The sequence below is a fragment of the Scatophagus argus genome, chromosome 18, assembly GCF_020382885.2.
Source record: "Scatophagus argus isolate fScaArg1 chromosome 18, fScaArg1.pri, whole genome shotgun sequence".
Classification (NCBI taxonomy): domain Eukaryota; kingdom Metazoa; phylum Chordata; class Actinopteri; family Scatophagidae; genus Scatophagus; species Scatophagus argus.
Genome location: NC_058510.1, coordinates 5,905,894 through 5,932,360, shown reverse-complemented (window position 1 = coordinate 5,932,360; position 26,467 = coordinate 5,905,894). Strand labels below are relative to the sequence as shown.

At 43.7% G+C, this 26,467-nt stretch overlaps 1 protein-coding gene across 2 annotated transcripts in view; it reads right to left on the bottom strand.

Annotated features, from left to right (window-relative positions):
- arfgef1 (ADP-ribosylation factor guanine nucleotide-exchange factor 1 (brefeldin A-inhibited)) overlaps positions 1–26,467 on the bottom strand; it is a 48,036-nt gene that overhangs the window by 20,752 nt on the left and 817 nt on the right. The window contains exons 2-10 of one of the 2 annotated variants that reach the window (XM_046371294.1): positions 10,502–10,532; positions 7,470–7,626; positions 7,171–7,317; positions 6,554–6,733; positions 6,038–6,091; positions 3,517–3,874; positions 2,856–2,981; positions 1,497–1,744; positions 1,146–1,279 (exon numbers count right to left, since the gene is read on the bottom strand). In XM_046371294.1, coding sequence (XP_046227250.1) covers positions 1,146–1,279; positions 1,497–1,744; positions 2,856–2,981; positions 3,517–3,874; positions 6,038–6,091; positions 6,554–6,733; positions 7,171–7,317; positions 7,470–7,626; positions 10,502–10,532 — 1,435 coding nt within the window. The remainder of the gene's footprint in view (positions 1–1,145; positions 1,280–1,496; positions 1,745–2,855; positions 2,982–3,516; positions 3,875–6,037; positions 6,092–6,553; positions 6,734–7,170; positions 7,318–7,469; positions 7,627–10,501; positions 10,533–26,467) is intronic. The other variant, XM_046371295.1, reaches the window with a different exon arrangement.

Genomic DNA, 26,467 nt, shown 5'->3' with positions numbered 1-26,467 from the left:
CTACCAAGTAAACAAAGAAATATCAAAGTCTCCCCACAGACACCGTACGAATTGAGTTACACACAGAAACCAGACGCAGGAAATGCTGTTTAACAAAAGCGTCTGCAATCAGGATGAGCCAATCAGATGTCTCTATTTCGGCAGACCAGAGCACTGTCAGAGGACAGGGATGGCAGAATCAGATTATTTTCCCCCTCTCTGATGCTTGGAAAAAGGAAATGGTGAAAAAGGGATTTGGTGCCTCATGAAACTGGGAAGTGATTCAGAAAACGCTGAGCGATGTCTCATTGTCTCCTTCATCACCATTTATCAAACCACTACTGCTATCGCTGGGGCAATCCCCATTATAAACCATGACTCACATCTATTCTTATCTCCGACACACTCATACAGAATAATAACCCAGGCAGTGCGATTACACTGTGGTCCTACGTGTGGAACAGAGTACAGTGCAACCTTTAATTATTGATGATAGTTTTGGCATAAAAGCTGGAAAAATGTCTGATTGACAAAGAACGAATTCTGATAACACTTTCAGCATAAGCATCAGCATCTGCATTTGTGTGACTTAATATGTGTCCTAATTTATCCAAAACCCCAAATATTCAGTTTATAATTAGAGACGTCTGAGAAAACAAACAATTTTATTTTAATTTCAAACAAGTGAATTTTGCCCTCATTTATTTTGCTTAAATACTTAGATCATTAATCAGAACTGCTGCTGATTAATTTTCTCTCAATCAGCTAATAATTTCACCTTAAATCCAACTGATAAATAAGTTACATAATCAGTTCAAGAAGTAAAAAAACAAAAAACAAAAAAAAAAACTTTACAAACATTACATATGTAGAGTTCACTCACAAATTGTTCTTTGTATACTCTGAAGTGAATCCATGTTGATGGAGATTGGAGATAAAAGCGAAGGCAAAGGAATTCAGCTTCTCGCTGTGTCAGACTATGGCCTGTTTCTACTTGAGTCTTGTTGATTTCTCCCACTTTTTGTGCACAAGACACAGTCTAAGAGTCCATGAAATTTCAAAAGACCAAGCTTTTAGATAAGCCGAAGAACTAAACAACAAGAACAACAACAAAAAGCATAAAACTGTAATCCTGTTACTGCACAGCACAGGGACTGAATTCTTACTTGGGATCAGGTGGTCCATCTGACAGTGGCTTCATTGACAGCTTGCAGAGTGAGCGAAAGACGAGGAAGGCATCTTTCTGGAGGATGTGGGAAAACTTTGCACCTGGTGGCTGGCCCGGCGCCGCTCCTGATTCCTACAGAGAACACAAAACAATAAAATCAGTGTGCAGCTAACACATTTTCCTTCCATAAATCTCACATCTTTCAGCCCACTAAACATAAAAGGCGTCTGATTATAAGCCTCCAGGTCTATAAGATCGGCGATAAGCAACTCATTTTGTTTCAATTTCAGTTGATTTTTCTCTGACTCTCAACAAATACAGCTTTTCAGAGACAAGCTCCGTCCTTCACCTGAGTGTCATTGGACGAGACAGACAGCCTGTCATCAGGCAGCGAGGGGGTGAAGCTGGCAGAAATGGGCGTGCCAGGGATGCCGTTGGCGTGGACGTGCTCACTGTCGCTACCCAGGGTGCCCTCGTCCTCCAAGGAGCTCTGGGTGCCCTCCGTCACCGCTTCTGCCGGCTCTGACTCTGCAGGCTCGCCCTCACCACCAGACTCCTTGGTGTCGGAGCAAAGGTTTGTGGGGTCCAAGCAGTGCCCTGTGGCGATGATGGAGCAGAGAGGAAACTGATGGTCTTATTATGACGATGCTTAAAACACCTTGAAACATCCTCCACCAGGACAGCGTGTTTTATGAGGCAACATTAAGCTGTCAGATCTTAATCTGGAGTTTGATGTCGTGTTCAGGTCAAGTGCAAAGAGCGGAGACGACGGCGGCACATTAGCACACAGCCTGTTGAACAGCATGTAAGAGAACTTTCAGGTTAAGAAAGGACACCAGAGTGAATTTCTGCTCAAGATCCACCCGACCATTAAAGCCTGGTTTTCAAACTGCTGCTCAAGGGTAAAAGTGTCTTTTAAAAAAGAAAGCCAAAGCCCTATTCTTCTGTGAGTACAAGTTAATAGATCTTTTTTTTTTCCCCAACATCCATAGAATTTTTTTAACTATTGCACACAAAGGCAAGAGTGCTTTTCCTTCCTTTTGTCAGCATCTAAGCGAAATTCAGGGAGGCTGACCTGATCTAAAATTATACCACAGCTTCCCAAGAACTTGGGCTATAATTTCCTAAGAGAGGGCCTGGTTTCAGGGTTTAGAGACTTTTGTGTCTCCTTTCAGACACATTTTGTAGCCAGATAGGTGCATGTTATTTATCAAACAAAGGCATCCGTCTGGAAGCACAGTTTGCTCGTCATTTGTTCGCCGCGGTGCCGCTTGTGTAATCAGAAAAGTGCTCTTCTCTCCTTTTTCCATATGCGTTCAAGAAAGGAAAGTGCAAATAACGTGAGAAGAAAGTATACGTGTGACCGAAACCACGGCTGGGCTGCCTTCTGCCAGATCATCAAATTTGCAAGGCTCGGTTTTGGATTAAAATCTGCACAGGCGTTGGGTGGGAAAGTGCCAATTCAAATAGTGCATATTCTACAGAAATGTCAAAGACAGCAAACAAAGGGTGAGCAAACTGAAACTGGCTCGAGGGAGCTCCGTCAAACAACGCACAGAGGGGTGGCTGTGGCTGAAGTACTTGAACTTGCTAATCATTGAGTTTCTGCATACACTGACTTGACCTAATCATTTCTTTTGTCTATAAATACTCTGAGAGAATAATTAGCCACTGCCTTTATGAAAAAACAGACAGAACACATCTTTACCTCCTGCAACCGTGTTGACCACCTCCTGCAGAATACTCTGGACGATTTCCTGGGCTTTCTCCTCGTAGTTTGGGGTCTCCTCGTCTTCCCCCTCCTCCCCTTCCCGATGCTGCTGCGCTGCTGCATCTAAACAACACATACACACACACACACACACGCAGTATAAGAAAACACATTGACCCTCTTTATTGACTAGAAGGTGTAGAGGGCGGGCATCCGTTCTGCAACAAGCTTTGTGCTTTATGTGCCAACATGCATACAGCTACAATGCAACTGAGACTGTTTTTAATCCTTCTCATCATATGCTATAGCAGTTCTTGTGCTGACTGTGGTATCAAATGTTCACAACAGTAAACACTCGTATATGGCTGCTTTCTTTTCTTTGAATGAAATTGCACAAAATGTGAAGAGGGAGGCTCTTCTGTTCACGCTAAATGTTTTTATTAGCAAACTCACTGGGCCAGAATGTACATACAGCTCAAGAGATATGAAATGTTTAAGATATGTGATCTTTAACATTTCTGTGGCTGTTTATCAAGCGTGTTTGGAGTCCTAATCAGTTTAAGACACAATTCAAAAGCACTTTGCCTCCGAATACTGACATTTTTACTTGAAAAACAACAGAACATTGATTGGAACAGATCCCCGTCAGCTGTCTTACTCTGTGCAGCGGCAGTTGCTTGATCTGCCTCAGTCTGCTCATTTTCAGCCACGCAGAAATCAGAACCGTTTTCTGGATCCGGGCTCTCGTAGACAGGCCCCTGCTCTGCCCGCCCCTCCTGCACCCCAGACACAGACATGCAGTTGCCCTCCGGGGCAGGTGTGGAGGGCGTGGACGGGGTGGATGGGATGGCGATGGTGGGAGTTGGAGGGGTGACAGGTCCATTGGCCTCTTGGTTCAGACCCTTGGCCGGCGGGTGGATGTGGGTCTGGAGCTGGGGGGAGTCTGGCTCAGTGTGCTGGGTGACTGGGGAGTGCTGCCGGTGACGCTCCCTCTCCAGCTGCTTTGCTTCCTGCAGCTGTGAGTGGGTGGAATACACAGGCACACACACACAAAAACAAAACACATATACAGATAGTACGCACAAAGAACAGGAAAATCATTCAAAGAACAAGCACGCACAAGACAGACACACACAGGAAAAGACACGTTAAGACGTTAAGTAAACTCATAACAGCAATTACAGGTTTGAACAACCTGTCAACGAACCCTGAGGGCTCAATGGACCTAAAGCAGAGCCACAACACGGATGTCAAAGCAGAGAGCAAAAGACGGCGGTTCTTGAGACTTCAAGACTTTCCTTAACATCTGAAAGTGTGCGGGCATACACTGCGAGTGTGTTCTTATGGAAATGTATGTGAATGTGCACTCACTGAGAAGTAGGACATGCTACTGAAACAGCGATGAGACAAACTTTGTGGAAATCGAATCATGCTGGCTCATGTGAACTGGGTGTAATTTAGTCCGCTGGTGGCAGAAGGTGTTTCTGATGGAAAATGGCTCATACAGCCGCGTCCTGCCTGATGTGTCATGGCTGACACGTGTTGCCACTGTTTCTGATATGGACTGCTGGAAAGTGTTGCTGTGCTTTAGCTTGGTAGGTCACGGCGAGCTAAAAGTGGGTCACAAGACATGTGTACTCAGTTTGTGGCCTACAGATTATATGATGTCAGTGAATGTTACTTCAGACAACAGATCGCTGTGTGGCAGAGTTAAAGTTTGGTTTTGATCAGAGTAAAACTGTCTCTACTGCTGATCTCTGCTGGTTTTGGAGGAAACCTGTATTACTACTTGAATACACAATTTCACAGCAGACACCAATAACAGTTCAACAATAAAAACAGAGCAAACAGTTACAGGCAGTGGAAATTCTCTCAGCCAAGCTAAATTAATAACAGCCCATGGTGCTTTTTCAATCCAAGTGCATTTGTAGATTTGTCGGGCATAAATGTTAAAATAAATTAATAAACAAATTACAGACTTGAGTGACTCGAAGGGGAAAAGCACAGTAAGTAAAGAGAGACACGGGTTACAGATGGAAATATACACAGTGTGACACATTTACAAAACAGTGGTGATAGATGGGATCCTTCTATCTACAGCAGCTTTTCAATTAACAGCTGTAATTAACGGCATAAATCTGCCAAGAGCAGAGACACTGATGGCAAATGTGAATTTGTTTCAGCAAAGCAGTCAGTCTCATCTCCCTTTTTAGCCGCAAGTCACGATTATACAATCTGCTTTTTGTCGTTCACTCATAGAAACTCTCACAGGGCAAACCAATAGCTGCGTTTCCACATCTACTTCATACACAAACCCCTTTTATTAAACCCATTATGTCTTGTTTTTAAATCCGCTCTACCAGAAGCTGTTCGACTCTAATTAAATGAACCTGCTGCCATTGTCTCATTTAAATGTAAGCAAACTAGATTCAATGACACGGCATTCTGACTGAAAGAATTAGTATTGAATATGAGCAACGGCAACGAGGCCACACGACGCACCTCGGCTGAAGGGGACAGGCAGCACAAACAGACTAAGCTCATTATTTAAATGCCACCTCAGTCAGATAGTGAGGGCTGAGTCGGTGTGCGAGCGAGCCAGACAAACACAATGTGAGTGTGTGTGTGTTTGCGAGATCACACCACGCTGAGCTGCAGTCAGAGGGATGCATCCACATGCCAGCACAGAGAGTGGACCTCCCTGTGCAGCAGCACCACACAACAACAGGCCCCAGCCTCAAAGTCTGCCTTGTCTCTGTCGCTACCACTGACTGCTTCTTTACTTTTCTCCATCTGGGTCTGACTCAATACCAGCCACTCATTGCTCTAAAACAACTACATTAGGCCTTCAGAGAGACGAGATGTAACAAGAAAAGGCTGTCAGGAAAGAGACGGGCGTAGCTGACCTTCGACTAAACATTTACTACGGTCAGGTGTAAACTGAAATGTTAATTGGTCAGGAAAGCAGGATGATGTGTAGGCAAGTCAACAAAAAGCCACAGCAAGCATATGGTGGAAAAAGTACAGAGCACACCTGCTCCTGTGCAGTGCAGGAGCAGAGGAAGAGAACGGATGAGTGCATGAATGGATGAGGATAAAGCTCAATGCGCAAACACAGATACACAGAGAAGAGTTAAGAGTTCTGATCAGGCAAATCACGGCAGTCCTGCACGCTTTACCTGGCGGTCACGCTTTCTGGAGGCCAGAGACCAAGATAGCTTGTGATTTGTAAGCTATGTGTCCAAAAGGAAGGGAGGAGGCAGGTGAGGAGGGGGAAAAGTGTCATTCAAAAAGAAAAAGATGATGTTAGAGCAAGCTTTTTTTTCTTTTCTTTTCTGTTTGTTTTTTTTAAGGTGTCCAGAGGGACATTTCAGGTGTCCCTCTGGATACAAAGCAAACTGTAAACTTCAGTTAATTCAGGGGTTTGAGTAAACCATCAAGCAGAAAGCTTTCCCACAGAACGTCTTTCATCAGACTACAAGTCCAATATGACCCCAAGCCAAACAAAAACTTTAAATAATGCCAATTTGTTGCAGCAAGTTGCAGCTTGTTTGATTCTGAATACTTATTTAGTGTCATATTTCTTCAGAGAATGGCTCAAGGGAGGAGTTGCCCTCTCTCTCACTTTTGTGCATCTGCTCTACATAAACAGCATTCAGTGTTACGAGTGAGTGTTTCCAGACGGTCGGACATACTGCTTGATTCTCCATGCGTGCAAAGATGACGTTGAGCATCTGTGTGAGTGTGGCCTTGGCCGTGGTCTGGTTGATGAGGTTCTTGCTGGCCAGGTAGATGTTGTAACAGGTGCGGACGGCCTGCAGCACGGTGCCCTCGTGGATTTCTATGTGCTGGGAGGTCACTGCTGTCAACAGAGCCTGGAAGAAGAAGTGAAGAGAGGGAGCGAGAGAAGGAAAGAGTTCAAGAGTACAGTAATCCGTCAAGGGTGAATCATTAACACACGCATCATACATATCAACCTGAAAAATTTAAAGATGCTGTTCCCCCTCCATTATGCAGAAACATAAATGAAATATCATCAGTCATGAGCAAGTGCTTACAGGATAAATACTTCACACTTTAATCATCTGGTGAGGGCTCATCTCCCTCTAAATGATCATATTTCTAACATAATTACATGCCAACCGTAAATTGGTCTTTTCAAATTACATATCGCCTCATTAGCTAAAACAATGTCTCTGTTCGAACACCAGTGAGGCAGGATTGTCTGCTGTGACCTGTCTGCAGCAAAGGTGTCCAAAGTTAGCTGAAGTATCTGCGTAACGAGCCATGAGCTCTCAGAAGATGAGCACACCTTTATAATCTGTAGCTGCACCCCCTCGTCCGTCTGCGGCCCCTGGAAACAAGCGCAGATGGTCTCGATGATCCTGTCGATGAGCTTCTTGCCCGGGGCCGTGCTGTCCGGCGCGCTGCCTGTCAGGTGGCCGTACGCTATCAGCTTCTACGAGCCAGACACAAATGCAAAGAGGCACACACACGTAAGAGGACAACTTGTGACGATGATTTTGGTGAAGAACACCTCATGCAGTGAAGTGCCACACAGAAACTCCCAAACATTTGGAGGTCTGCAGTCCAACTTGTCCTGCCACTGACCTGTAAACAGTCGAGAGAGGTGATGACGATGCGGGGACATTTGGACTGACATGCCAGCTCAAACGGCAAGAAGTACTTGTCGGCTTCAATAAAGTTGGTCTTTGATTTGATTGGCGGTAAAGTGCTGGAACCCGATTTGCCGTCTCCACTGGGTGGACTAGGAGGGAACAACGGGGAGGGGGGGACAAAGAGACAGAGACACAGCAAGATTAAATAAAAAAAAGAAAAACAAAACATTGATCCCACGGTCCAGTCTGTCAACTAGAGTCACCAGAAAAGAAGCAGGGTTCAGAAATCAGCCTGACACACTCATACTCCCCTTGACATCCAGGCATGACAAACAGTGCGTGAAGAAGTGAGTGCAAAGTGTGGCATGTTTCACTTTACAGGACAAGCTCCTCTCGTCCACAGCTGCAACAAGACGTTAAACTAAACCCAAAAAAGTCCTGCTCCTCAGGGAAAATGCTGAGTAACAAAATCTTTATTACACTGAATTTAATGTTGTGTCTGACTGCTTCAGTTTTGTTTTTCTGTTTCCACTTGATTTCTCTTCGGGAAGGGCACTAATCCCTGAGGTTTGTTATTCAGGCTCAGACCTCGCCAAGCCTTCTTGCTGACAAAGCATCTCCTGGCCTCCGACTAAACCTTAAATCAAATGATGCAGTTATTATTTGTTTCTGAATTTTTTAAGACCAGAGTGTGGCCCACTGCTTTGTCTACAGCTTCCCCAAGCACAGTCACCACACCCAGACTGCACTTGCTGGAATAAGAGAAGAACAGAGAAAAGGGAGGGAGGGAGGGAGGGAGAGAAGGAGACAGATATGGAGGGAGGGGTTTCATTGTTTATGTCTTGGCAATGTAAAAGGATGACTTCAGCTCTTTTCGGAGGGACGACCTCGCTGAGTGTAACGGGGCGCCCTAACAGAGAGAAACAGAAGAGGAGAGGGAGGATGAAGTGCCTTGTAAAGCAAGGGAAGGGGGATAAAATGTTATAAAGAGAGCAGAGGAAAAGAGTACCATGAATTAAAGAGGAATTAGAGAGAGATGAAGTGATCTTACATAAAAACAGAGGAAGGGAGGAAGAGTGAGGAGCTTAAAAAAAAGATGGGGAACAAGAAAAATAGCACGAGAGACATCTGAACACAAAAGAAGAAATACGAATAAAATTAATTACAGAAGGAGGAAGACACAAATTAAATATAAAAACCTAGACATTCAGAAAATTGTGAATCTGTTCTACAGCCTTCTCGTTATTATGAAAACCTTTTGGAGAACGAGATCAAAGCGGAGCTGTGATTCAGCAAAGAGCATCCACTCCATTGGCTCATCTGTACAGTTTGACCCAGCCTCCCTCTCTCTCAGCTATTGTGCTGTGAGCCTCCGGGGAGCTCTCCTCCCCTGGCTTAGTCCTGGGCTCCCTGCTTAATGTCAGCCGGTCTGCTCTCTCCGTTACAATCAGCCCAACGTCACACTAAGCCTGCTTATAAAACATAATATGGCCATTAACTGGGTTTCAGACAGACAGCAGGGCCTGCACCGACGGCTCCCTGGTGCGAGATCACGAGACGCTTTGAAGCCATTTTGTCATGGAGGGGAAGACAGATCATACAGACCAGTAAATCAATATGATATCAATACCATGTTACAGGACTAGAGGTGGTCTGGTATTGATATTGACATATATCTTAAGTGTTGAGCTTGACGGGTCAATCCTTGACCTTCAAGACAGCAGTTACACTTTGGTTTTTGCCTGGATTAAATACACTTACATACGGTAACTTGTTAATTGCAGGTAGGTAGATTTTGTTGCCTTTCGACACAACCAGGCCAGCTGTTTACCCTTTATTTCAGTCTTTATGCTAAGCTAACTGTCTTCTCATCTAAGAGAAGCCTTGGCAACAAAGTGATATTCCAAAAAGTCAAGAAGAAAATAATTCCTTTTACTGTACTTGTCTGTTGGGTCTTCACATTTACTTTACAATTTTTTCGAAAGCATTTTCTAAGTCATCAAATTGAAAATCGCTTCCTCGATAGAATTTACAGAAAATCTACATGGAGATTTCTTGAGTGATATAAAATTACATATACTGTCCTACATGTGGCCCACCATTAATGTAGAGATTTTAAAGGTGCTCTTGATAAATCTGGTCTCGTATGCGTCCGTGCTGCAGAATGACTACACAAAGGGGATCGATTTAACAGGAATGCAGGCTCAAGGGAAAGTATATTTGTATTTCTGAGCAGGACTGTGAGACTATTGCATCTATATAGCATGAAAAATAGGTGAGGGCTGTAAAGTGCCTGAGATGAATCCACAAGAAGCAGCATTTAGACGTACTGGGTGTGGCTGCGCACAGCTGCTTCTATCCATCTATCTTTGATCTACAAGTCCTAACCTCAGGGGCAAAATCTGAATGGAGTTGGCTACTGGTAATGCCAATTTGGCAAGAACGGAAAAGCCGGAGAAGAATAATGGGGCAGAGAATATGGATGAATGGAGCGGTGGCTGAGACGGTGAGGGATAAAAATGTAGGAGGGGAAAATAAAAATGAAAAGGCAGGAGGAAGAAAGGATGTGGGGGAGAAGAGGTGGCACTTGTGCTATGTTTCATTCCAAAGCCCATGTTACTTAGCAGCCCATACACACGAGCACACGCACAAATGAACACACATGCGCACACACACACACACACACACACACACACACACACACACACACACACACACAGAAGTTCAGCATTAGGCAGGGGTTCGTGAAGAAAGCCATTAATGAGAAGGCAAGGGAACAGGCCGGGCAGAGAGAGACAAACAAAAACACACTAGAGGCTCTGCACACATGCGCACACATGTCTGCACGCACACACACACACACACACACAGTTCTAATCCCCTTTACTAGTCTGAACACAGAAGAAAGCAACAGACAGGCTAGCAGTTGAGCCATGAATTTTACAGTGCCTGAGCACACAGAGACAAGACCCATGAAATGACCCTCACTGTCTTACTGTCCTGTGTAGTTAATCAGTTGCTTACCTTAATTTTTCAGACTCCTCTTTGATTTCCTCTGAAATAGAAAAAAAAAGAAAGGGAAGAGATGATAAATTAGTCAAGTATGAGCCACGGGGAAAGTAAATTCTGCTGTATTTTACTAAGCTAATGATACCCCGGGGAGCTGAGCACAGATCAGGCCTGGCAACACAGAGCTGCAACTTACTCATGAAGAATCTTCTCTAAAAACCTCTGAATGCACAACTGAGATCACGTGCTTTTTCAGAGCCTTTTAGGAAGCTGAAGGTGTGCGCGTAGCCACTAAGTTCCCTCTCTACTGCTGCTGCTGTGCTTACACTTACAGTACGTTTAACATTTTGTGCTTCAGATGCAACAAAAACACTCTCGCTAAAAGTACTCAGGCCGACAACTGTGCGCGGTGTGTTTTATGTCTGAATGCCGTTGTGTCTTTATGGTGACAGGCTAGTCGACATCCCACCAGCGAGCAGAAAGGAGCCTGGTTAATGTATTGCCTCAGCTGCCGCTTAGCCCCAGAAATATAATCATTCACTCTGCGCTGTGTCTGTGAGCCAGGCCAACATTTGTGTTTATTTCACAGATCTCCAGGCATGAAAGCAGTTGTATGAACTTGCTGAGCACTGGCACACAGAAGAGCAGAGAAAAAAAAAAGACAGACAGACAGACAGACAGAAACAGAGTTAGAGCAAGCGATGGAGAGGCCAATTGGTACTAGACACTGAAAGGGGGCCCTCAGTGAGGAAGCCTTTTAAAACACAGTGGCAATCGACAAAGTCCTCACAGAAGTGCGCCAGCCCTCAACAGTTGGGAAAAACCCCAGTAATGCAATGCGCAATTATTTCACTGCTGTAAGGCTAACAGACCCGCTCAAAGAAATCCACTTGGCGAGAATATTTAACACTAGCACTCGGTGGAACTGAATTAAGGATGTTTTCAAACATGTTTTACTGAACTGCCCACGAGGGACACGAGGGGGAGAAGTCATGAGCAGAAGAAACAAAGTCAAGTGTCGCTCTTGGTTTGGGACTGTCTGATGGTTATTTATACATCCGGTTGCATAAATGCAATCACATTTGGCCCACAGGACACGTGTAAAACTGTGATCAGTCCCTGTGGATCCAAATCTGACCTCAGATCCAAGCACATTTCATCTTGTTATCTTTTCATGTCATTATTTTGAGACAGACTGAGCAGGGTCTGTGAGTCCTTGACCCGAGTCTCGTCTATCATTCAGTTCTGTGTGTGTGTGTGTGTGTGTGTGTGTGGGTGTGTGTGTCAACCTGGGAGTGTTATGATGGCTGTGCTGCAATGGGCAACAAATCAGCTAGCTTATAAATGAGACAGGATAAGGGACTAAGTGAGTCAAGTCTTCAATGCCTTGTACACATGGACTGGGGATGCAACTCACAGTTATTTCAGTACATGTTACACATGTTGACACAGCTTTTTTCATAAACTGTCATAATGTCATATCGTCATAATGTCAAAAATGACATTTTTTACAAGTTGGGAATGCTTTGCTTTTTTTCTGTTTTTGCTTAATAAATGACAACGATGATTAATCAGTTATAAGAAAGGTTGCCGATTCATTTTCTGTTGATCGACTAAACCATGAATTGCCACTGTCATGAATACTGCATTGCTATGCCCATGTGTACTGATCAAAAACAACGTGTACTCCTGTCAGACCTTGAGATTCTTGACAGCCAATCAGCTCCAGAGTGTTTTTGTCACCAAAGTGAATAATCAGGACAATCTGATCTCTCATCTCTCCCAGCTACCCTTCCACATTAGCTTGAGTGCTGTACGAAGCCCAACATCACAGATTGGGACTCGAGAGAAAACTGCACTGCAGTCCATAATATAAAAGTTTCCGCAGGATTCTTGAGCTCCCTTTTCCGCGATGTGTGAAATTACAACCCTGCACTGACCCAGGCTGTGCCACTTTTAATATCAGCTCCACCTAATATGATTTCTGAAGCACAGGGCTTTCAGTTTTATGCAAATACACACAGCAGACAGACAATAAGACGGGCAGGCGGGCACACAGGCAGACAGTTTGATGGGAGGGGTGGGGATTGTTATATTGACTGTGTAAGTAACTGTCAGATAATTAGCTTGGTGTGTCAGGAGCGTGTTGATGAGGAATTGTCACCCCAGGATTTGAACAGTGAAACCATGGCAACGGTGGGTGGTGTTGGTGATGAGAAAGAACAGATATATAAGAGCAGGATACTCCCGGGACTGGGCAGACGCGAGTCGCAAATTAAAGCTTTGGAATCACGACTCATCTGCCAGCTACCGGTTTCAAAACACACACACACAGCCAAGTGGGACTGAAACACTCGCACACATGCAAGCCTTAACAATTGTTTATTTATTTACACCTCATTTTCTACAAAATTAACCATGATATTATCCTAACAAATGCTGCAGTGAATGAACTGGAGAGATGGCTAATCATAGTCTGATCAGGTGTCCCGAAATAAATCAAACACTGGCTAAAAAAATTCATCAGCACAGAACCCAAGACTCCTTTATGACTAGAAAAGTAACAAGTTTAAGTTAGCAGACATCCTAAATAAAACACTTAAAAAGCAGCTTAATAAGCAGCTTGTATACATAAAATATCTTCAAACTTTGCATTCAAACAGTATTACTGAATATTATTATTATTGAATACTGGATTAGGCTGAATATTAGATCCCAATGAGCCCAGAAGCAGCAGCCTTTTGTCACTTATTTACACAACACCGCTCTCTCTGTACCTGCATCAGTCATGCTAAAATACTGCTGACCTTGAAGACGCTGTGTTCTGTGGCCTGGTTTCTTTCCAGAGGGCCTGGTTTAATCAAAAGGGAAACAACAAGAGTGGCAGCAGTTCAGTGGAGTGGTTTAAACCTCGTCCACGCTCCTGTCACACGAGACGACAGTGATGCAAATGAAACCGAATAGCTCACCGCTTTTCAATCCAACGAGTCCACGTGAAAAACACTCGGCCCAGCGAGGGGCTTTGGTGAATCAACTAGAGTTGATTCACCAAAGTGAGAGAGTGATTTGTGCTGAACATGCGTTCTTCTTGAAAATAAATTGCTATCATTTTCTAATCATAACACTGGCCTGATTTTGCTGTACTGTCAGCATCATTCTGATCCTCCAGCCAGATGAGAATAGGATTACCATCCCTCAGAAAAACAACAATAACCGAGGCTGAAACACTGCTTTTATCAGACTCCAGTGGGGAAGTGGCACACATAAGTCACCTTGTTTCACTGAGCAAACTCATTAAAGGGAGTCACACTGCCCTCCCACGAGCCACAGGCCTGACCAGACCCTCGACACAAAGCCTCTGAGAGCTCCATAACATATGAGAGGAGCCGACTGAGTCCTGAATCACCTCAGCCATTTTCCCTCATCTTCAAAGTGCTTTTTCCTCTTACCCTGACTTTGACCCAGATCCTTACAGTAGATGACAGCAAGACTTTAAATGAGCATTAATGTCAGCACATCAAATCCCTCTTTGGAGTCATTACAGGCCTACATTAACTGTTCTTTCATCATCAAGAGACAAGTGGGTCAGATACATGCAGAAAATTCCTTTTTCCTCTGTGTATTATGAGGGCTACTACTGTAACACTTAAACAGCACAAAGGCCAGCTAACCAATCCAGTCCTGACCAAAGTCAGTGCAGATACTGTGCAAGTGTGAGCCTTTCGCTATGGTTTCAGTTTGTAGAGAATCTCATATACCCTGGGGTTGTCTTCTATTCAAGGGGCCCCTAAAGCTGCCTCTAAGCTGGGGAGAAGGTCTGTCAAAAGCTGGCTAATCATTTCTCCCCTCAGCTCTGGAGTGACTGCCAGTCCCTGAGCATGGATAAAGGCAAGAGTAGGCAGTGGGAGATTTCTGAGAGGTAGCAAGTGCACAAAATGGACATGCCTGAATGCTGTCAGCTACAGGCACACACTCCAGCAAGGTACTTCCCCACCATCGAATGATGCTACAGTGCCTGCAGTATTAACAGCCTTTGTCCTCCTGATAGGGAAATAAAACACTTCCTGAATTTAAGAAAACAAGCCCTGCAAACTCAGCTACAGTCCTGATACCATGACACGTATAGAAGTTGCTGAGTCAATGCTGCCAGCCATTACAATGACACATATCTTCCCAAAGAACCATATTTATTGGTGGATATCTCTGGTGAAGACAACACGGCACAAAAGTTCCTGTAGGTCAGCCTTTGTGCCAGACTTATTAAAGCAAACATAATAGCCTAGGTCCCCTCAGTACGACACAGTCTGATATACGACACTTGCACAGCAAGGCCGCCTGTGAAAAATACATGAGATGATGACGACAGCGAGAAAAAAGCTTCAGCACCTTAGTCCGAATTCAGCTCACACAAAACAACCAAATGCCACCTCGGTCAGCATAAAGGAAAGAAAAGAGCATGCGAGGTCCACATGTTACATCTGTGCTCTACTGCAAGAACACTGTGGTCCATTTAGTATACTGAAATCCTATGAGAAAGAAAGCTGTTAGTAAGAGAGAGAAAGGCACAACAAGCTCGCGGTTTCAGGTGACAATGTGTGACTGAGAAGCTGGAATGAACACAGTCTGGTCTAGATATAAAAGCAGCAACATCACACTCAGTGGCTGAACTTGACAGTGACGGGTTTCTGCGGCGCTATACGCAACACATGTTTCGAAGGGGCTTATCAGTGATCCCTTCAATCACACTTACACTGAGCTACAGCGAAAGCTGATCACGGCTTAGATATCAACTGCAATATAGTGTAGTCAGCCTCTTTGGATGTAAATATGCAGCTGTAATAGACAAGGATGATGAATCAGCGAGGGAAGTATTTGGGAAGCCTGAGCCAAAGGTTAGAAGCAGGATTGTGGCAGGGTTACCACCTCAAATCCCTCGAATATCTGCAGGAAAATTTGAGCCCAGTGAGTGAGAAATGTGCTCCCCTCATGCGGCAGCTACTACCAAAATCCCTGGAGAACTGTAGTTTACACCATACTACTCCGAATGTGAGTTTAAGTATCTGGATGAAAGCAAACAGTGTTGCTAAAATATGTGCATGCATATTCATTAAACCTTCAGTGAATAAACAAACACTACAGAGAGGCTAGGACCATGCTGCGTTCTCTAGGAGGTGAAGCTACAGCACATGATGATGATGCATTTTAGAAAAGACGACATCCATTAACACATACAAGTACACTGACAGTGTCCTTTCACGATGCATCACGTCAAAGTACAACTGCTTCTCGAGGCTGCATGACAAAACAACCTGCTCCCCGTCTCTCACTGCCGCCAAGAGCTGCTCGAAGGCTAACTCCTTCGAGTCTCCTTCTTCCTGGGCGCCATCCTGCCTTCATGGCGTGACAAAGCAATCCTGATCCAGCAGCAGCAGCAGCAGCAGAGTGCCCTGCTGGGAGTGCCCCCTGCAGGGAGAACAGCTCGCCAGGACCATGTACATTGCAATCCCAGGTCCTATCTCCTCCCCAGGTGTGTTTGGGTTCATGTAATATGTCTTGTGCAACAGCGTGTTACGCAAACGTAAAATGAACCTAAATTGGCCTAAGAGATGTGCGAGTGGATTGTGACGTGATGAAACTCAGGGCATCGTTGTGTCCAGGACAAGGGAATTTTTTGTAAGGCAAGTGGAGGAGAAACATAACCCCCTCCACACACACACACACACACACACACACACACACACACACACACACACACACACACACACACACTCCAATTGGTGCTGAATTTGGTTTGTTTTCTCTTCTCTTTTTGTTTTTGTATAATACCTGTGGAGAGTGTGAAGATGTTGTGAAAGAAAGTTTTCGTCCCGAGCCTCAACAAATACAGCTGCAAATGCAACCTGCAGCAGCTTGTCCGAGGCGGAGTACATCTGCAGAATGCTTGTGTAAACAGAGGCAAAGTGATCAACCCAACCCCAACCTAAAGGGGGGTCTCTGTTTGATCTGCTCACTGACTCTGACAACATGGACGCTTCTTTTGAAACAGCCAGCTGCTTTTTATTTGTTCATGTAGACCCGCATCAGGTCTCCTCATTCCCTTCTGTCACAAAGTTGTGTGTCAGGACTAAGTTCTTCAGGTTCATGTGAGGGTACACCTAGAAGTACTTAAAATACTTCTTACAGTGGTCTTGATCAAGACTTCAGCTGTGTGTACAGCAGGTAGAGCCACGCAGTGACAGGCCTGCACACACCTGGGCAAATTTTCTTGCTGACTAAAGCTGTTGGATGAACACTAATTCAATAACTGGACATTCTGCCAGCAAGATGTTCACACACAAAATCACAATAAAAACACGCACAGATACAACAAACACACACACACACCCCAAAAATCTCATGAGAGCTCTAGCATTTCATCAATTAAGACACAGCAGAGCCTGCACGCGGCTGCTCCACAGACGGGAGGGACAGAGATAAACAGACAGCTCTCCGGAGACGCTCTGCAGTACGTCACAGGACCAGCAGCAAGAAAACAGCTCGCTGGGAGGGGACAGCAGCCTCACAGATAGACTGAGAGGGAGAAAAGCAGGGACAAGGACGAGGCTGGCTTCCAAAACAAAAGGGCAATAGCTGGCCAGCCTCATGGTTAATATCCTCGTGCGGTGTTAGCATGGGGACGCTCAAATTACGAGGGGAATAGTACGCTAGATCTCATTTTAACACGGTGGTGATACATGCTTTGGTTCTGTTTGGTACGTGTCCCTTTACATTAATATCCTGTAGAAGGAATAGAGCAGAGGAAGAGAGGAAAGGGCACAGAGAAAGAAAATGAAGAGGATTTCAATGCATCCTAATCACTTCCTGGCCTCAGGGTGGGTCACAGATATGCAATGTGATAACACACACGCTTTCCTAATGGGTTTCCAACAATCTCCACCACACACACACACACACAGGAGAGGTTACAGGTCGTTTCCTGACTCAGTTTCCATCACCTGAGTGAAGAGCCGGACACTGAGAAAGGGCATCCAGCCTTACGCAGTAACATTTCCATTTCAAAGAGTTTAGAGCCCATCTGCATCTGGCATGGATCCCATGCTTGGCTCCATACGCATCCATCAGCTAAAATTCAATCCGGTGTCAGATTGCCTTCGCCTCAGTGCGACAAGGTGGTCAGGTAAATGTGTGTCTGCAGAAGAAGAACACTGACAGTGTAGTGGGATGTTCAAGCAGGTTGTATGGGTGCGGCAGGACAAGATAAAAGAAATGAATCAAGAAGACTCAGGGTTCACATGGATAGAACTGTGGCTTTATAATGGTGCAAGACATAAGACTATATAAAACAACCTTACTGAAGGGCTTTGTCGGTATGGATTTTTTCATACCGTGGTGAAAAAACAACACCACAGTCACCACAGTTTGGCGGCTTAGTGTATGATACTGGTCAACCAATCAGATACTACATTCTTGACTTGTCGACCAATCAGCTGCTGTGTCCCTGTTGTGTGAAAGCAAACGCAAACGCTGCGGTGAAGACGGCAATGAGCTAAAACCTGCAGTCGGAGTCACATGACTGCGGCACTGCACTCTTGTAGTTATCGCAACAGCTACACTCCGTTGTGTCCATTAGCCAAGCAACAGCATTTTGAGAACATACAGGCGTAATATTAAAGACAGCGCTGCAGCTTGGGTTCACGAGGAGAGGCTAATCTGAGGATGAATCTGTGTGTAGGTGTCCACCTCCACCTCCGACCAAACACAGATAAACACGGGGCAGCTGCAATCAGCATGGAGAGCCTGAGAAAAATCAGACCCCTGACATTTCTATTGTCCAGGCTGAAAGGAAAGGTTGCACAGCAGTAATTACATTTGGAGGGGAAGAAGGAAACACTGTCAGAGGTTGTCTGGGCTACCTAATTGTGTGTGCTCGCGTGTGTGCGGATGCATACATGTGTGCATTACGCCTGCGTATGTGTGTTTGTGCGTATCCAACCAACCCCCTCACTTGCACTTGCATAAGTCTGTGTCTAATCAATAGTCTCACTCTCATGGCTGAATCAAGGTTCTCATTTTCTAGCCAAAAAGTCACAAAGCACCCAGCCTTCACAAGGGCTTGATTACTCAGCTGTTGGCCTTGGTACTGAAATGAATTCATCTTTAATAAGTCCGTCACTGATACATGATTTGGCACTTTTCTGCTGTAATGCTATGAATTGCACTTTCTGTCTTCTGCATGCAGGATATTATTACTGTGCAGAACTTTGCTGCACAAGGTGGAGATATTAAGTCAACAGAAGATAAATATGTGTGCTATGAACAGCACCCTCCTCACCTCATTCAGCACAAGTGCCTCTTTTTCACCCATGTTGCCCTCATTTGTCTCAAATGTAGTAAAAGCAAAAACTTCACCAATGCACTCTACCCGATACTTTCACAATCAAATCACTTTTGAAAAGCTGAATTATGATTTAATATGAACTGAAATTGTTGCTGGACATACTCAGTGGGAACATTTAAGTTTCCCTTCACAGCAGTTAACTCAGAGCCTTGGATGAAGATGCAAAGACCCAAGTCTTCCAGTGTCCCCAATGGCACCTTACTCCAGAATGTAGGTGATGACAAGAGGCAAATAACGCATGAATTACACCCATCATATTTGCCGATTCAAAGGATACTTCTGCAAGTCAAGAAAGTTGCAGTTTGGAGTAAAGACAGCAAAGGACCATTTAGTTTTGTACGAAACTGTTCAGTGAACTAAATCTCTCACATTACACATCACCGGCATGTCCGTTACCCTGGCACAGAAAAGGCATGTAAAAAGGCCAAAACTCCTTCATGTCTGTCCACACTGAGACATTTTGACTGTTTAAACCCAGCCCTGCCACATTTTGGAGGACCCACCATGCAGTAAATATGTATTCCACTCGGAAAGAGGAAGCGAGTTGGTTAATGGCGTTGCTAACATTTCTGCCAGATGTTCCTTTTCAGTCATGTCTGCTACCTGCAGACGCTGCTGTTACACATAACAGAACGAAGGAGAGGGTGTAGATAACATCAGCTGTCTCTCCTACGTGGGCTCAGATATGACTGTTAAAACATCTTGTAACCTTAGCACACCATACATTACCCAGTGATTTGAATTATTTTGAGATGTACACAGTCACAAAGTGGGGGTCGCCGATGGGGCCAAGTACTGCACTTCACCACATTTATCTGATCATTTAAGTCACTTTGCTGATTAAGACCACACAGTGTTGATAAGGAATCAAACACGACACTGATACCCGTAAAAATACAGAAAATCGGAACAGATAATTGGTCCGCCCCTGCAGCAGACAGACTAATGGTAAGCAATAAGACAGTAATGTTACACAACTAGGAAGGATCAAGGCAAACTTGACACACAAAACACCTCAAAACATGTCACATCTTCCTGAGTTCTCTGAAACCGACACGTCAGTCTACCCAGACCACAAAAAAGCAACCAAAAATGCTAACCAGCCAAGCCTTCGGTGACGGAGAGCATGAACGGTAGCCGAGCTCACGAAATACAACCAAGTCAGCAGTTTCCAAATTAATCTTGTTATTTAATAATAGATCAAATCTCATCACTGACGTCTGATAAGAAAAACGACTCGCTGGTTGTTGTTGAAGAGTTATTAACCAACACGTCCGACAACTCTTCTATCTGAGAACTTTAGAAAACAAACCCATCCATTATACCATTTTCCAACTTACTTAGTGCAGTAATTCAGCTCACTTAGTTTAGCCTGGAAAAAAACAACAACAACAACAAAAAGAAACAGCTAACTGCTAGCAAGGTGTGCTCACATGAGAGACGTGATGCATGACAGAATGAAATTTCTCCAGAGATCTCTGAAATTCAGGACTCCACTGGACTCACATCCCTGCACTATACCTGATGGAGGTGATATTTCACCAAAATGCATATTAATTTCATTTAAACTTCAAGCTCCTCATTTCATTTTGTGTATCTCTTCCCTCACAGGCCTTCCTCCTTTTCAGCTGCCTTCTTCTCCCTGCTGATCCCTCAGTAATGATAGTATACGCTTTCTTTGGATGAATACAAATGACAGATCAATACGAGATAGAGAACACAAATAAATACAAGCACCGCGAGATGAAACAGAAACAGAGAAGCATGAGAGAGAAGGGAGGGTTTCTCTTCGCCGGCCTCACCTGTTTGTGGTGTAATTAATTTATCACATATCCCAGGACTGAAGGAGAGAAATAATGTATTATGTATGGACGTATCAGGGTAAGAAAATAAATTTAAAAAGTAGATGGGGGCGAAAAAAACACCACATTATTACTTCTAAATTCCAAAGTGTCTAACTGCATCTAGATAAAGGGATTATTTTTGCTTTCAGAGCAAGCACTGGCCCTGCCATGTTGACTACTCCACTGCTCATTATCTGAATACCAGTCAACCTTTGGGGTTGCAAGCAGCTTAAATGTCTGCACTTAGTCTGGAAGGGAGACACCAGACAGAAACCAGGCACTGGGTATCAGACTTTCTCATTTGCCCCTTTTCTTCAGGGCAACATAGCAGCAGTCTTGACTGTAGAGCAATTCATCTTAACACATTTACTGTAATTTTTGTCTTCATGGAAGAGCAGACGAGTGCTGGAACATGAGTTGAAGACTATATTGATAATGAATTAATCCTTTAAGCAAAAGACCAAACTTACTGATTCTCAAATGTGAGAAACTATCTGCATTTTTTTCACATTATATTACTCTGAGTTTCATACTGCTGGTCAAACAAAAGAGACAATCTGAAGACGTCACCTTGGACTGAGAACCCTTAAAGGGATTTTATCATTAATTTCTCAACCTTTAATGGTCACTGGATTAATAAATAATGTAAATAATCATTAGCTGCAGCCCTACAACAGACTAGAAGTGCAGACACTGCTACCAGCCAACAAACCGCATCTGAATTTTAATTCTGTCAAGTCTGGTCTCCAATTGTTTGCAGTTCCACTGTGGAAAAAGCCGTGGCTGTCTTTCACACTCACAAGAGTTTAAACTGAACTGCACACAAACATGCACATATATTTGATTCCAACAGCGGAACAGCCTCAGGATAATTCATCTAGTGCAAAAAGCTCTTACAGCACCCTGACAAAATAAAGGTGACATGAAATCGTAGCTGACAGCTGACATCTCTTCCCTCATTTGCACTTTCGCACCCCCAGCAACGGCTGCAAGTTTCATCTGCAGGTTACCTTGTCTACCTTGCTGCATGGAACTCAGAATAAAACTGCCTCACTTCAGCCAATGGATTGATAAATTTCTGTTATTATTCAGCAAGGGCACAAATATCCAAGGCTGCACTTCATATTTTGGGTGTATTCTGTGTGGGTGTTTAGGCAGTCATGGTAAAAACCTTAATTAATAAACGGGATCATTTATAGCCTGGTGCTTATCACGGGTGAGCATGTGGTGACTATGGTGCAGCTTATCAAGGGGAAGCATGTGTTCGCCATCCTTAACGATCAGAGGTACATCTGCCCCCCTGGATTCCCTGCCAGGTTGGCCATCTCTACACTCTGCCTTGAGTTTGGTGCAACAGAGGGTCTTGCAAACTCTTGTTGATTTTGTCTGTTTGCTACTTTTGTCCAAAGTTCTTTTGAACTTGGGCGAGAAAATGTGTTGACGCAATCTGTCAAATAATGTGGCTTGTGTTTGGTCTGAATTAAGAATTAAAGCGAGGGTAGTACTGCGAGTAGTATGTTAAGGTTTGACTGATGATGGTGAAGAGTGCAGCACTGACCTGTTCTTTACAGGAGCTACCGCTACTCAGATTACATGGCTCTGACACTATCATGGAAAATAACTCAAGTCATTACAATAAAAAAGAGATAAATTTAAGTATTCACGTGACTTTCAGCGCTTCATCTGACCTGATGAATCACCTTGTCATTTTATTTCTCAGGCTGATTATGTCATGAAATATAACAACAAGCACTGAAAGCTTCATGCTTCATTTGGAAACATCAGTAGAAGCTTCAAAAGTTAAGTAATGCATTCAGTGCGGGCCAGGACTTCTGCTAGCTCTCTACACAGCTGAGAAAGATTACAGAGGATAAGTTCAGAAAATTGAGGAGCACGATTCCTCAGATCTGAATTAAAGTAAAGGAACAAACTGAGTATACTGTGTCTTAGAATTAAAGAATAAATTAATTTAAGTGTCACTCCAGTGTCACTCCAAAACCAGAAAAGCTATGATAACAAAACTCACAACAACATTTAAGAGCATTTAAAATCCGCAATAAACATCACATTTTTAAAAAAGAAAATAATGTAGATAAATTTAGAGGAGAAAATGGAGACTGATGAATCAATTAAAGGAAACAAACATTCGGTGGACCATGTCAATATAGCTGCTAGCTCCTGGTTTGTTGCAATTTCTTTCCTTGTAACCACCCCATGTTGCAAAACATTCAGATTTAATGAATGTCAAACCCCCCAGATCACCAGGAACACACCACAGGCACTCAAACTGTCAATATCCCAGCACACGCAAGCTGACAGGCCAATTGACAACAGCGGTAACGCTTGCTCAAAATATCACTTGTCCTGAGACTCACACAGTAATCTCATGTATAACCATCTAAGGAAGGCTTTTCTAGAAAACAAACCCGAACATGCTAACTGTACCTTATCTGCCCAGTCGGAAATAACTTAAGTAAGTTCTGAATATCATTGCTGAAAACTGACGGATATCATACCATGCACATTTGCCTACGGTGAATAAACGTACAAATCTACTAGATACTGAACACTACTGTATTACTGTTGTTAAAATGTATAGGACAGTATTTTGTGAAAATACAATAACGCATTTATTTCAACAAGCCATCATCGTGTAGAAATAAACACTGAAATAAACCATGCCACTCCATGTCTGTCGTTAGCAATGCCAGTTACCAGTTAGCGCCGTAATAATCATGCCTAAACTACAACATATTAGCCACTAAATTCAAGTTACAGGTACTGACAGAATATTTGTGATTTGTGACAATACATAACAATACAACAGTGTAGGATAACAGAGCTTCAGGTCTTCCCAACTTCAACTGTGAGTAAAATATGCATCTGCAGGCCACAAAAAAACTGAAGGGAGGCATCAAGAATGCAGTTGCAAGAATGCTGCCGTTTCCAGGTTCCTGTGACCTCTGCAGCTGACCCTCGGATCATGCACCCTATGGGGAGAGATAATGAGCAATGTGCACAGCAGGACTGAACTCCTTAAGCGACTACTTTCCTGAAGAGAAGTTCTCGCCCCTCGTGCCATGGCAGCTTGTACAAAGCCCCCTGATTTAATGTGTTACATTCACAGTACGACTGCAAAGCCACATGAGCTTCTTAAGCCGGAGAAGACAGGTTACCTTTAAAAACAATGGGAGAATCCACAAAGCCAGCATCATATGAAGCTAGCAACGCGTGACATCGATAAACCAAAGCCTCTATCTTCACTTCTGAGAAGTGATGGACTCATACAGCCTGAGGGTCCTTCACTGTTAGTCTTACCCCTTTTCTGTTCCTTGCTATCAGACAGCTCATCCCAAAGAAGCCCTCAGTGTGATGATCCAAAGATAATAGGACCCTGCACCACTGCAGTTTAAGAGTGTGTGAGAAACTGAGATGGTGCTCTTTTGGGGAAACTGCTGAGTGACATTTTGATAATCCAAGATAAAGGTCAATTTGGTACTGAGGAGGGTAGGCTGTCTGGCAAAGGCGGTCTTGCCAGAGTCCTTTACCTCATTCCTATACATCAGTGGTTCTCAAACTTCTTCCTCCATACTCCCGTTCAGATGCCAGTTCACATCCCCTTGGCCATACTTGTTAATCAATCATTAACAATCACAGGGGAAGAAACTAATAAAAAAGGATCAAAGTTTAATTCTAGTGAAATTAAGGTCAGCACCACTACAAAGTCTTGTTTGTTTTTCCTAAATATATCACATTTATTTAACTGTCAGTCCATATGTTTATTCTGGATCCCTACCACCACCACCACACTACACAGACAGTTAGTCTAAATAAAAACACAATTTCGTGTTAAACAAGAAACAATTCAAACAATACCTACATTGTCATTGCAGGAGAACTTTCAGTGACAGCAAATAGGAGACTCTGGCAAAGGCACTCGCGCTGAGACGTCTCAGAGCCCCAAAAGCTAGAGGGGATTATGTAAGTCACTCAGTGTACTGGGTCACACAATCGTTTTTGATATGCACTCCGACTGTAGAGCTGCTATGCTCTTGCAGAGAATCTCGTTTTATATACTTTTAGTGTGCTGTGGCGCTATGGGTTCCCCAGATGTCAGCTCATCGGGAAGAAGCCTGTAACAAGCTCCCAAATACAGAATAACACAAGAGCTGAGCCTTAGAGTGGCGTTAACAGTATAGGGTTAATTATTAAAAGATCTTACACTATTTCATTGCCACTGAGAGAACGTGCAACTGGGACTGTGACTAATATTGCTCTTTGAAGGGAAAGCACACCCTAAAATGTGATCCAGTGTTAAATGCTGAACTATAATCAGTAGCACAGGGCCAGACTGTAGTGATGATGTCATCTGGATTAAAAAAAAACAACATAGTGCCTTTCCATAAATGGTAAATGACAGAACAACTGCTGGGATGTAATCTATAAGACAATCAGCAGCCATGTTGGTTTTCACCGTTTTATGGTTTCCTTTCTGCTTCACTGTTAGACAACATGCATTTCAAGACAACCCATACAATGAGTGACTAATTCACTTAAAGCGGACAAACAGGTATGCCTGAGGACATCATCGACTATACCTGTCCATATTTATGCTCTGATCCCAGGTAAAGAAACACTGGATCTCAACACTGTTGGAAAACAAGACTAGACAGTAACAGGGAGTATTTGCCCCATCAGTCCACATTAGAGGGAGCCTCACCCTCTCCATGAAAGCAAACCACACTCGGCTTTTTTTCTGTTGCTCAATAGACAATAAGGTGGGGGAAGCAATATACTGTTTGTGTGGGTGGGTTGGTTTCACAGAACATCAGAGCCAAGGCTTGAGGAACACGATCTGTGTGTGTTTAGCCTTCAAGGCCATTGGAGAAACCAACAACAGCTGAATGAGTTAATAAAGGCAGCAACCGTCAGCACAGGTAGCATGTGTGGCTGCTGCACAACATGGACCCATTGTTTCTCTGGTAGTGTCATATTACCACCTCTACAGGACAAAACCTAGCTTGTTCCAAGGCGCACAACAGATACCAAAAAAACCGAAAAGAAGGATTGGCCAAGGTTGGCTACAATTTAATCTGCTCTGATACTGTGTGGACTGATACTCCGACTAATTTGCTCTTAAGCTCTGAATTTATTCTTCATAATTAACCCCAAGGGCGTACTTCGGAAAATGCACCTGCTAACAAATAGTTTCATGAAGTTACCACACAGAGTTAAATTAAAACCAGGCGTTAAATGGTGTGGACTTCAAAATAAGAGCACATTCAATGTGACAACAGCTACAGAAGCGTTGATGAACAAACGCATGCAAAAAGAAAGCCTCGAAATTCTTATAGTTTACTTCTTAAATACATCCAAATTTCTTTGACGTGGCTATTTTGATAAATTGGTAACCTGGTCAACAACACGTGTATTTTCATTGTGGTCTTATTTTAGCTTTCACCGGAAGTCATGTCTTCTTATTTCTGACACCTTGACGTTGGTCTAGCATAGCGGTGCTGACAGCTGTCACCTTTCAGTTGCCCCGACTTCGCAAGTAGTTTTTACAAGAAAAAAAAATCAAGAGAAGAGGAAAGTGTATCCGGCGATTAAACTGACAAATAAATAAAATACGTATTAAAATACAAACGCCTTTTCCAGCACTCATTGTACTGAACAAGCGAGGATGGGTACTAGGAAGAGACACAAACATCTCACCTTTATGGGGTTAAACACGTAAAA